The sequence below is a fragment of the Varanus komodoensis genome, unplaced genomic scaffold, assembly GCF_004798865.1.
Source record: "Varanus komodoensis strain SLA01 unplaced genomic scaffold, ASM479886v1 scaffold16, whole genome shotgun sequence".
Lineage (NCBI taxonomy): Eukaryota > Metazoa > Chordata > Lepidosauria > Squamata > Varanidae > Varanus > Varanus komodoensis.
The window spans coordinates 1,764,806-1,777,711 of record NW_025335468.1 but is presented as its reverse complement, the minus strand read 5'-3'; the positions used below and the strand labels follow the sequence as shown (position 1 = coordinate 1,777,711).

The following is a 12,906-nucleotide window of genomic DNA, read 5'->3' as shown; positions in this document are numbered from 1 at the left end:
GTTTTTAGCGACTGAACAAGAGCTGCAGCTAAATCATAATGAAGGTATACATAGCATTAAGGTAAAAAACGATATATGCAGTGCTATCTTCATTTTAGATGTCAAAAGGGTTTTGCGGCTCCCGGAGTTTTCTTTTGTGTGGGAAAAGGGTCCAAATGGCTCTTTGAGTGTTAAAGGTTGCCGACTCCTGGCCTAGTACATCACTAAGCTGGCATTACAACACTGCAAGGGGAGGTCACCTTTTCTCCCTTGTGGGCCACTTGCCCGGAAAGGAATTTCTGAGAGGCTGCCATCCGTTAGGATGAGCCTCCTGACACATGCTAGCCTGCCCAGCTGCCTTAGATGCTTCTGAGCCCTCCCTTCTGCCCAGGCCTAAGAAGAAGGAAAGGTACTTCGAACTTTTCTTCCCAAAGCCCGGAAACAGGAAGTTTACCAAACACCTTTAAAACATCTTGAAAAACGAACATAGTTTTGTAATCATATAGTCCTGCATGTGGCAAACAGTTAATCCATTTTAGAACAATACAGCCACATGTTCAAATATAAAAAGGAATTCAATTAAGGGAAAAAGAGAAATGGAATGTGGGGTGGGGGAGAAACAGAAGGCAACAATCATGGGCATACACAGTAATTCAGATACTCCAGAAGAACTGATTGATTTTGGGAGCGCTCAGTTCTGTGAACACCGCCCCCTTTGAATAAAGTGATAGTTGGTTTGGCCAATGATAACCTCCATTTCCAATGTCAGTGACCTAGCAAGCAAGTCAGAAAATTACATAATGGTTGGACTCAAGTCTTAACAAGTCTAACTTATGGCTCAGAAGCACAACATGGTTGGAACTTATCGGCCTATTCAAGGAAAGGGAGTAAGGGTTTGCATGCATTTTGGACAAATCAGTGAAACAAGGCTAGGTAAAACTTAGATACCAACTGATGAGATTCTGTAGGGGGTATTGTTCCTCTCTCTTGGAAATAAGTATGTGTCACAGTTGGTAAATCCATATCTGCTCTTCCACTTGAGACTGCAGGTTGAAGTTAGGAGGATAACATAAGCAAATGCCACTTCATACAAAATAGTTCTCTGCATGTAGAAAATTAGATGTCCAGTAAAAAATTAAGCTAGAACCTTTTCCCGTGACATATGGTTTTTTGCATGTAGGAAACTTGAGTTCCCACCTGCATTATGAGGTAGCACAACCCAGGTTCATTCCTCCACTGAGAATGAATTAGGCTTTTGCAACACCAAATCAGGTGCCCCAGTTCTCCTGAAACATGAACAGATTGTGTTTAGCTGAATATCTCCTTTGTGCCTAACCTAAAGCATCCTTTCCTAATATGTGACTTCTATCTGTGTTGTGATTTGTCATACTAGTTTCATTCTTCTGGCAGACGTGCGCATTCATTTCTTGGCTGTTCTCCCTTTCCTCTTGTTTTCCTTTGGAGTGCAGTTTTCAACAGTTCCTATTTAATTTTCAGAGACTTAGTAATGGGCTTGTTGGCAATGCGTAGTTCCCCCTGCCACTGCCTTTTTCTCCTTCTCTCCTTCATTCTTCATATGCGTGTCTGCTTTTAAAGATGGCTCAGTAGAAGCTGACTTCAAAATAGAAGACTTTGAAGGCAATGATATCCGACACAGGTTGGAGCAGGGAGCAAGGATAGGGACCTCTGATGATGCCTGGGGGGCTGGATTTGGCCAGTGCTCTGGGTTCTGCACTCAGTGCTGAACATATGGGGAGGAGAGCAGGCATCTGCTGGCCCTTCTGCTGGCGTGCGTGGGCTCAGTGGAGTCTCAGCAAAGGGGCAGAGTTAGTGCAAGTGTATCTTTCAGCAGCAGTTATGTTGTGGGGAAGGGTTAGTTTTACAGAAGGGACAGAGCACAGGATCCTGCTCTTAAGACCTGAGCCTCATTCCATGTATGTCAAGATATTGTCGCTCAGGACAGATGTCTGAATGTTTTACATGGGTCATTTTTAGTAACCGCTCATTGCATTTGAGCCTAAATACCTTGGAGGTTTCTGAATCTCTTCCATCAGAGCTTCTCCTTGAGATGTTTGGTGCTATTTTCCTTGGAATCAAAATGGCACATGTAGAGCAAAAGCTGCCAAATTAAATATTGTATTCCCTTTCCCCCAAACTAGTTCCCTGTCGATTTCCTTTGTTATCACATTATTATTTTTGATCTATGTCTTAAAATATAATGGCCATGTACTGACCCCTCAATAGTGTGGTTTATCTCACTCAAATCTATCTCTTTGTCCTCAAAGATATTTGTTTGCTTATTTCTGCAAACCAGCATCTGCCTTGATATGTCAGAGTTTGATGGGCGCATTTGTGTTAAAATCTAGGTCACAAGCATTTCAACTGACACATTCAGAGGACATTTTCCTACTGTTTGCTCTGGCTGTGAGGAGTGTGAAAATCATACAGCTGGTAGTATAGATAACATACTTGTTCGTTCAGATCATTTTTCAAGGTCTGATTTAATATATTGATGGCAACTTGACAAAAGCACAACTGGGACTTTCTTAGGGTTGGCTTTTGGGTGGGTGGTCTTCTTTTGTTAACCCACGTGGTCCTCTAGACAGCAGCTGTGATACTCTCTCTTACCCTTCAGACCTTTTCCCCTGTAGGTTGTTTTCCCACTCAAAGGTATGTTTTCTTTGCATCAAGTGCATTGCTATCTATTATTGATGCTCAGGGAATTGCCTTTTCTTGTTACATACAAAGGGCTGAGGTTTGTCCTTGCAGTCATCCTGTGACCATTATTATTTCCAGTTTTAGATAGAAATTTGAGGTGGAGAGAGCTTGGTGCCCAAGTCTAAGAAGGAATTGCACTTCAGGTCTTCTTGGCTAATTCTGACTGGTGATCAGAAGTTGATGTCTTCCTTGTTTATACAAAAGAGTTTTTCCCCCTCATCTGGCTTTGGCCTTTCATATTCCCTCTCTCTCTGGCGCATGCACACACAGCATGCACTGATTGTAAACTAAATGGAAACCTTGCGCTCCTCATAAAAGGCCATGGTACTAAACACATTTACTTGGAAGAACCATGGGAAACAAGAGGACCTTCCTTTGCATGGACATCCATAAGATTGTGCTGCCTGTTTTCGTGGCTGCCGCGAGCTGTGCTGTTCCCCACAAAGCTTGCCAAGGCCATATGCGTGTTACCTGCCTCCATATCTTCCCTCTCTGCCAGTGCAGATACTCTGTGCCATGTGCGCTTGCTTAACTGGGTTCCTTGTTAGCTGTCTCCTGGCTCCTAAAATGTTCAGAGCTATTTGTGTTTCTTTCCCATCTGTCTTTTCAGGCTTCTTACAGCAACCAGTTTTCAGATTTGGAGGCCCGTTTGTTTCTCTCCCTCCGGTCCTTCTTCCCTGACACCCCACTGAAGTGTCAGGACGCATCCTAAGCCCACGAAAGCATCCTTCTCGCAAATGGCAGGTGTAAGATGGCCACTTACGCACAGCCAAAAAAGAGAGGATGCATCACCCCCCCCCACCACAAAAAAGACACAGATTTGCATACAATTTACTCATACCAGGGAAGCCTGTCATGCTAGGGAAAGCTGACGGCAGAAGAAGAAGAGGAAGACCCACTATGAGATGGATCAATTCCATAAGGGAAGCCACAGCATTGAGATGACAAGAGCTGAGCATTTACTGGAGAGCTTGTACTCCTAGGGTCACCATAAGTCAGAGATGACTCGATGGCACACGAGAACACATGTACATGAAGGTATGCGAATGCAGAAATAGTTTTCAATACAGTAGCAGGGGAGACTGCAGCAACCACAAGACCTGGGTTCCTGCTGCATCTGTCCTGCGCGTACTAACTGCCCATGGGCTGCTTGAAAACTCGGGCTTTTCCCTATGAAGGTCCTTTGTCTTTCAACCGCAGTTGGATGGGACAGCCATTCAAATACAGGAGTATCCCCTGTCACATGGGGCACGTTGCTACCATAAAGGTGAAATGATAACCATACCATTTCAGGTTGCAAGTGGATTTTCAAATGACCTCCACACTTCCTCTGTGCAGCCTTGTGAGTTCCTGCCTGCATTATGAAGTAGTTAAAGCCCAGATACAAGTCTAGTAGCTTGCCTGCTGTTTCTGCGAAGTAGATCTCAGAAGTCTTTCACATAATTTTACGGTTAAAGGGTCACATTATTAATTTCTCCTGTCTTAAACATTTGCTGTTCCACTGTGAAGGGAAGACAGTAGATACTTTCCTACATCATAGGATATTTGCCATTGCTATTGATTGCTATTAATGTATATGGGCACTCTTTCTTCCATGGAGCACTTCTGGTCTTTGGGTGCCGTCCCGTCGGGATAACTCCTAAACATATCTGAGCCAGAAGTGTCCTACCCACCGGAGAATCATCATCATCATGAGACAAATAAGTAATGCTGAATTTCATCCAGTAATTTACTCTTAATTTGAGTGCATGTCAGTTGTTTTTTCTTCTCTCCCTAGCTCCATACTATTTTATAAAACTATCCCACATTCCCTAGAAAGGAGGAGTAGATACAATTAACTGGGTAGATTTCCCAGGATTTATTAATATGCTTTTGGCAGTTACATAAAATGGCAAGCTGTTCAGAACTGGGATCATTTCCAGATTTAAATACAGCACTGGAAACTTTTTCAGGGAGTCACCATCCTGTCCACTAGGGTGTGTCTGTGTGCAGCTGCATGAAATGCAGGAAGCGACCTTAGGGAGTCCTCCCATTGGTTTGTCTAGCCCAGTGCTGCCTATACCAGTTGTGGGCAGAAGCTCGAGAGGGATCTCTGGGTGATTTCCAGATGTTGAACAGTGGTTTTCTGGCACGTAATGACAACTTACGGGTCATCAGGGCAACGTGTGAGCAAGCACACTGCCTTCTGCACATGCTCACCACAGCAGCTATGCATCAGCCTTGTTGAACAAGTTAGGGACATCCTGTTCCTACACTCTTAGTTGTGACATCTAAATGCTACAGTACTCTGGGTTGTTGAGGATTAAGTAAATTAGAGTCTGAACCCCACCACAAACCATGCTCTCACGCAACACCTCCAATCCATTGGTTGTTTGCCCTTGTTATATCTAAACCAGGTCTATAGCAACAATGCCAACATGACGCTCTTCCACAGCAAGAAAAATTGCACTACTGCAGCAAAACCAGCTTGTAAAAACTAGTTGTGGATTTTATTGCTCAAAGGACTGTGAACTCCATTCACTTTTGCTACTCAAAGCAAATTCCTGAGCTCAGGATTCTATAATTCTAAGCACAGGTCCTCATATACTTGGTGGTCCTTCAGGTTCTAGGAAGAAACAAAGTGGATCCCACAGTTCTGAAGTCTGCCAACCCCTGGCCTACAATGACTGGCAGTGTTTCCCAGGGTCTTGGACAGGAATCTTTCTTGACCTTACCCAAAACGAGCAGGGATTGAAAAGTGGTCCTTCTGCATGTAAAATACAGGCTCTGCCACTGTGTGATGGGCTTTTCCTGAAGTTCTCTGGCTAAGAGTGCAGTGTTCTGATTTAGAGGTACGGCAGGGGAAAGAAATGGTGATGTGCATGGGAAGATTATCAGCGGTTGCTTCCAAAGCAGCTCATGGTCTGAGGAAAAAGTGGAGTGGTGGGACCCCTGTGAGAGACCCTTTTTGCCTATATAAGGGGTGAAAAAAACCACTTTCAGCCCAAGGAAGCCACATTCCAGGGGTGGGTGGAGAGGAAGGCAAAGGGACAGGATCCAAAGTCCCAGCATATCCTATTTTGAAGCTCCTTCTGCCAGTAACTGAAGAGGCATTTCTGCCAGGAGAGGCATTTCAACCTTTTCAGTGGGGGAAATACTGCACAAAAGCCAGGAAAGCAGTAAACTATGGGTGCTTGGGGGGAAGGGAATCACCCTCTAGAGAGCCTCAGAGGGCCAGATTGAGACGGTACGAGGGCTGCTTTGTCCCCTGGACCCGAGTCTCCTCACCCCTGACCTTGGGGCTTTCTGGTGGCCAGGTATGTAGGTATGCTGAGCACACAGTCCCTTCAGTGCATCATCTGGAGACAAAATGGGTTTTGACTTCCAAAGCATTTGTCCAGAGGCCTCGCATTTTCAAAGCAAAGCCCATGCCATCCTCCCTCAGAGAGATGGCAGCGCTAGTTCTTCTTTTGGAAACACTATTTTGATTGCTACAAACTGTGTGTGGGGATTGTAGAGGCAATTACTTTGAAGAGTGCATGTGTGTGTATGTGTGTGCGAGAGAGAGAGAGAGAGAGAGAGAATCACTTGGTCCCTAAAAAAGGAAACTAAGCAATGTCTTGTAAAATAGGAAGCTGCCTTCTACTGCCGGTCACTCTACATTGCTTCCCCCATCCTGCAGTAGTGTCTCACTCATTTGCAAGGCACATGGCCCACTCCTTGAAGTGGTTCCTGGTGCTCATTCATTCCCTGAATATTCTGGGGTTTCTTCCACTTCTTATATGATACTAGTTTTCATCATACCTTTGGGCTTACCTGTGCATCACCCAGATCAGACTTCTTTTCCATCAAGTCCAGTATCTCCACTCCACAGGTAGGTAGAAGGAGGCATCTGTATTAGAATGCCAAATGCTTTGTGAAGTGACTCCTTGTTCGAGAGGAGGGAAAGATGGAACATTTCTGACCATTGACTGTGCTGGCGGGGGCTTCTGCGAGTGGAAATCCAAAACTTACGGAGCTCTGCCTTCTGCCCATCCTGGGCTGCTCTGGCTGGCAATGGCGCTCAGTAGCTCTGACTGCCCAGGTGCCTTGTGCAGAGGCTGTTCCTTTCATCTGCTTCCTGCACCTTTTACCTGGAAATACCAGGGACTGAAACTGGAACTTGCTGCACGTAAAGCTTATGTTCTGCACTTCTAACAGTGTCCTTAATGAAGTTGAAATGGTCCTCCCAGGGGAAGGTAGAGGTCATCTTACTGATGTCCTTTAAGGAAGTCATCATCTGGGATGCTCCTTTCCCTGATTAGGACAGAAAAGTGTCTGCTGCCCTTGCTGCTTCGCTTTGGGAGCACCCTGCCCCAAAAAGTATGAACTCAGATCCACTGGAGTTTAAATTTTGCATTCCGCTGGAATAAGACTTCCAGAGATATGAAATTCAACAGGAGCACCCAACAAAAATTAGAAGCGATTCAAAAGAAAGGTTTTAGGATAGAGCAATGAAAGGGGAGGTATGTTGGACTTGAGTGTACAGGATCACACAGGTCAAAAGACCAATTAGAAACACAGAGGGTAGTATCCAGAGTTAATCCTCTTAGAATCGAGCCATTAAAATGAACATGATGTAAATTAGATATGAGTAGCTTGCATCTTATTAATTTCAATAATTAAAAGTAGGACTAACGCTGGATATTTCCCGAAGTTGCATAGGTCAAAGTTGTCCATGTGTCTTGTCTTCTCACATTTCCCCCATGAAATGAGGGCTGGGGACACTCTGTCTTTCATTCACGCGTGTTCCCCATGCACAGGCTCTGGTTTCAGACCTGTAGAAACACTCCTGTCTTCCCTTTGTTGTACCTGTTACGAGCCTTAACGAAGGAGAAGGCGTTGCCCACGTGCTGTTAATCGTCTTTGGCAATCCAGTGCTCACGGGTCCCTTTCCTACAGCCAGGCCCAGTTTGAAGAGACCAGGCAACAGCTCCAAAAGCAGCCAGGGGTGGGGCAATGGAAGCCCCTTGCTCCAGCCAGCAGAGGACAGGAGCTGCAGCAGCCGGAGCCACCCATCAAGGGCCTGGGAGGTGGGGATGAGGACCAATCCGTGTCGCAGCTGAACGTCTCTCGCTTGCGCAGCTCCTCTGTGGAGATCCGGGAGAAGGGCTCCGAGTTCCTGAAGGAAGAGCTCCACAGAGCTCAGAAGGTAAGAGTTCTGGCCAAGAAGGGAGGGCAGGAAAATAGCAGACAAGTGCTAATGTAAACCCCAAATGTAAATACGCTGCTGAATGCAGCACACATGCCCAGGGATCTGTGGCTGTGTGACTCTGTGTGGTCTGCTGCTTTTGCTGAAAAAGGAATGTCAGGAAACTGCTGATTTTCAAGAGGAAAATTGCAGTTTGCCAGCCGATCCTGCTTGCCTTCAGGTTCTGATACACTGTATTGATTCTGTCCTGTCCAAAGCTTGTTCAGGCGAATTGACGAAAATGCTGGTCACCAAGTGGGTAGGATCCCAGGATCCCACTGGGAATGAATCATAGAATGTAGAATTGGAAGGGGCCCAGAACCCCCTGCTGTTGCAGGTCACCAGTTCACACCATCCCACTCAGGTGACCGTCCTGACGAAAGAGCAGCTGAGCCATCTTTCAAGCCCTAGTCCCGTGCTGTTCTGGTGAACAGAGTGTCCACTGTGAAAGAGGCAACATGCCACACATTTAGCAGAGTGCTCCCCACCACTTCACACCCTGCCCCTGGGCAGGGTGAAACAGTGGCCTTAGGCAGCAGGTGCTGGAAGGAGTGAGCAGTGGGCCACGCAGCCCGTTTTCCATCCCCTCCGCTAGCAGAGGCTGCTCCTAGGTGCAACGGAAGGCATTGCCCCATCCTTAGCATCAAGGACAGAGTCATCTGCCAGGCTGGCCAGCCTTCGTACGCGGAATGGCAGCCAAATGCAGCTCCCTGCACAAAGCCACGTTGCTCCTTGCCCTGCGCTCAGCCCAGCCTCTGCTGCAGGGACCCTCCTGCACCTGTGGAGGCCTCTAACGTGGCAACAGCCCCTGATTCTGCCAGACTCTAACTTGCAGGTACAGACGCTTCTGCCTCCTGCTTCAGATGCTGCAGTGAACCCAGTGCTGTGGGGGTCAAAGGAGTGCTGTGACATTGGAGCAGGGGCTGATACGTGGTTCTCTGGCCCCTTGCACATATCTTAGCTTTCCCCTGTCCCTTTGTGATACACATCACCCGGTTTGCGTGCCTACATGTATTCGATGGCCACACTTCAGCACTGCTGTGATCGTCCTTGGCAGCCTTGCGACAAGCACCCTCCGCTCATTTTTTTCCAAGCACAGGAGGCTGTGCTTTCAGTTCACATCTTTGCTGTTTCTTACCAATAGCCAAGTGTGAGGGGCTTTTTAAAAGGGATGGGCAGAACTGCTGAGGCTGTGGAAGCCTGCCACCAGTTAGACTGGGTCACGCCGAGCGCACGGGCCGGAGCTGCAGGCTGCGGGTGCAAAAGTGCCTATGGATAGGCTTTGCCCTGTTAATGCAATTTTCGCTTTCTTGTGTGTCCCCTTGTGCAGGAGTTGAAACTGAAAGATGAGGAATGCGAGAGACTTTCCAAAGTCAGAGAACAGCTGGAGCAGGAACTAGAGGAGTTAACAGCTAGCTTATTTGAGGTATGTAACCCCCAAAATGTGTCTGAGCCCCAAACGTGATGTGACTCACCCTTCGGAATCAAGTAAATAAAGCCTCATTGACTGTGCGTTTGCACATCTGTATATGCCTCCCTTCTCCCCCTGAAACCATGCTAGGGTAGACTGAGGAGATCCAAGCCTACACAGGCAGCAGGACTGCATGGCACAGCTCTTGTTGGACCGTTCCACTTCAGACTGCAGGCACAGGCATCCTCTGCTTCATGCTTTGCCATAATAAATTCCTTGCTTATAGAAAACCATAATGTTAGAGAGATGTTCTTATCTAAATGTCTTCTGGCAGCAAAGTTCTTTTCCAGCATCATGGTTTTCTATGTCCAAGACATTTTTGAAATGTGAGAGTACACGTTCCCCATTTCTTGTGCTAATATAGCTCAACTCTGACAGGAACCGCCTCTATTAGAAAGACCATTTTTCCACAGCTAGCATGGTGACCGTTGCCACTTCCCTTACACTTAATTCCTTAAGTGTAAGAAACCTGTGGCCATCCAGATGTTTAGTCTTTCAACTCCCACCAGTTCTCGAAAGCATGGCCAGTGGCGACGGATGATCCCCCACAAGCTTAGCCTGTGGGCCAAAACACTGGGAGGGTGACATGTTGCCCACCCCTGCCTTAGGAGATAGTCTTCTAGCTGGTGTGTTATTTGGCCTTGTTGCTTTGCTGGGTTCCATGCTTTATTAGACTGACTATCCTCCAGCTGATGCGTATGCAGTAGGAATGCTTTTCCGCAGCCCTGTGTTAGTGGGAGCTGCGATGGATTTGGCTTTGGGCCTCGGAGAGCTCAGTTGTTGTGGTGTTGTCCTCTACTGGAGACTCTGGGTGATTACAGAGGACCGTTTTACTGCACATCTGTACCTGATGTGTTCTGATGAGTCTCCTTATGATTTGGTAATATTTCCAAAGTTAGATCTCCCACCATGGGAGGGGGGTCACTGGATCATCAGCCAAGCACTAGGTCATCGACAGGTCATTTGTTTAAAAATTGTTATAGCACACTTCAATCATATTTTCAGGGAGGTTTCCAAAAATAATATTTTAAAAGAACAGTTAACATTTAAACAGCAACAATCACATCCCAGAAAATTATAAAAGATGTATAAAACATCCAGCAGGATTGTTTGCTTGGGAGCAACAAGTCACTCTAGATGGAGTTTGGGCTACGAAAAATGCCGAGCTCCCTCCAAAATAAGAGAAAGATCTATGGAGAAAACATGAAAGACCTCTCAGCTTAGAGAATTTAGCTTGGTTCCACTCCTTAAAGTGCTGGAGTGTTCAATGGCCCACCAGTCCACCCTCTTGGAGACATAGCAACCTACTGAATTTTTTGAACCTCTGTATTAAATAGTGAGTATATCTTAACAGCACAGATGAATGGGGCTACAGAACTGGGGAAGGTGGAAGAATGTGAACTGAGATCATATGGCAGACATGTAGACTACCAAAAATGGTTTATCTTAATGCTACTGACCTTTGTAACACACAGTTCCTGACAACCACTTTGAAGTTTTCCTACCGGATAGTTTAAGTAAGTGGACTTGTATTCTTTTTTAAAAGGTTCTGTGTACCATTTTTGATAGCATGGGGCTTGGATTGATTTTATCATAACATTTTGAGAGTCTGACTCTTAAGTATACAGGCATATTTCTCTCTGCTGCAGGAAGCCCATAAGATGGTGCGGGAGGCCAACACCAAACAGGCAGCATCTGAGAAACAGCTGAGGGAGGCCCGAGGCAAGGTGAGTCCCAATCACCTTTATGTTATAGTCCAACCTTGCACATTACCCAGACTGGAACATCTAACATGTTTTGTCTAGCTAGCATGGCACATCTGGAAGTTGTGGCCCAAAACTTCTGGAGGGCACCAGCTTAGGGAAGCTGGTATAGCCCTTTCACAAGTCAGCTCTAGTGGTATGGACAGGTAATTTTAGACTTTGGGCTTAAAATCAGTATGGGAGCCTTCTCTATATGGTCATGTCTTACCGCAGATCCTTCAAAATCTGGTAAACCCACCCTGCTGCCTTGGCCACCCTCCTGTTTATTCCACTGAGCTCTAAACTGAATGCTGCAAAGAAGGACGTGATTCCAATGGAGCTTTTTTCTTTCTTTTCTTTGCTAATGTCCCTTGCTCTTGAGGGTGGAATTTCAGGACAAAAGTAGGGGAAGGATAGTCCTGATCTGAGTCATGCCTGCAAAAGGCTAAGAAAGGAAACTCTGTGTGATCACATGAGCAATTTGGTTTGGCCCGTGATCACTGTTCCAAGCAGTTTTGTGCAACACGGATGGAAGACACTGAATAAATACACAGCAAGGCCAATGACAGAGGAGCACCTTGGTGTCTTGGTGTCTTCATTCCAATCAGGAATCAGGTTTGCCCATTTGCTAAATCAGATTGGCTCCCCTGTGGCACCTCCAGCCTGTGGAACATCCCCCCCAAGAGCTGCAAATGGCCCTTCCTCTCTTGGCTTTCTGAAAAACTGTGAAGATGCATCTTTTTAACTGTGACTTTAATGAAATGAAATGGTTTAAATCCTTTAACATTATTGGGATATTTGTTTTAAACTGTCGGCAGGTTTTTTGGTTTCAAATTGTAGGACAACTCCTAGATGGCTTTTTAGAAAAGAAGGTTCTATCTCAGGGTTAATAATAAGATGTAAAATAGACACAGCAGTGAAGTTACAAGCATGGCTGATCCCTGTCTTAAACTTTGGACCATCCTCCTAACTGTGCCTGCGTTCACGAAGTGTGCAACGAGTGACTGAGGTGGTAGATGGTCTCAGAGAGTTACAGAGTTGGAGGAACTTTTGCGTGCCATCATGGCCAATGCCTGCTCAATATGCTACGCTAGTTTCCTGTCATGTCAGCCCATTAGTTCCAGTCCTGCCCGCTGGAGCTGCAGAGAAGGCCTATTTTGTCCCCCCCATGTGACAGCCTTTGAGGGATTTGGACAGTCTTGCCTGACCAGTTTGTGTACGAAGGTTATGTGAAAGATTAGTCATTCCTAGCCCAAACAAAAGTTTATGGATTCTTTTCTTAATTTTAAAATTAAGACCAGCTTATCTAGAACTCAGATATCCAAACACTCAAGGGTTTCTGAAGGGGATCTGTAGTTAGTTGAGGGAGTCCCAGAACTGCTCGAATTGGTGAGAGTCTCTGAACTCCACTGGGTTTGTCTCACTCCAGTTCTCATTTGCAACTTGTTTTTCCTTCCATTTGAATGGGAAACATGTGCATTTTTTGTGCATGCCCTTTCCTCCATTGTCTAATGCATGAAAATGTCTTAAAAATGTATGTGGCTAATGTGTGCATTTTCAGTATGATTCCAACTTAGGGAATTTGCAGACTTTTTCCAGAGAAAAAAAATATGTTTGTGCTTGAGATTGTGAGTGAGGCAAGTTTGATTCGCAAGCTGAATCCAAATTTCCATGCATCACTATGGATTTCTAGTGGTCCAGAATATAACAAGGATCCAGGAGTGATAAGGCAGCAGCGCCATCTGTTGACAAGGCAGAAGTAAAGCACCTAGAAGGCTTTCGGTCAC

At 45.9% G+C, this 12,906-nt stretch overlaps 1 protein-coding gene across 7 annotated transcripts in view; it reads left to right on the top strand.

Annotated features, from left to right (window-relative positions):
• RAB3IL1 (RAB3A interacting protein like 1) overlaps positions 1-12,906 on the top strand; it is a 36,886-nt gene that overhangs the window by 10,291 nt on the left and 13,689 nt on the right. For all 7 annotated transcript variants that reach the window (XR_006414264.1, XR_006414265.1, XM_044425646.1 and 4 more), the window contains 3 exons: positions 7,618-7,867; positions 9,237-9,332; positions 11,027-11,104. Coding sequence is in view for 5 of the 7 variants with exons in the window: in XM_044425646.1 (XP_044281581.1) it covers positions 7,618-7,867; positions 9,237-9,332; positions 11,027-11,104 (424 nt within the window). In the remaining 2 variants the exon portion in view is untranslated. The remainder of the gene's footprint in view (positions 1-7,617; positions 7,868-9,236; positions 9,333-11,026; positions 11,105-12,906) is intronic.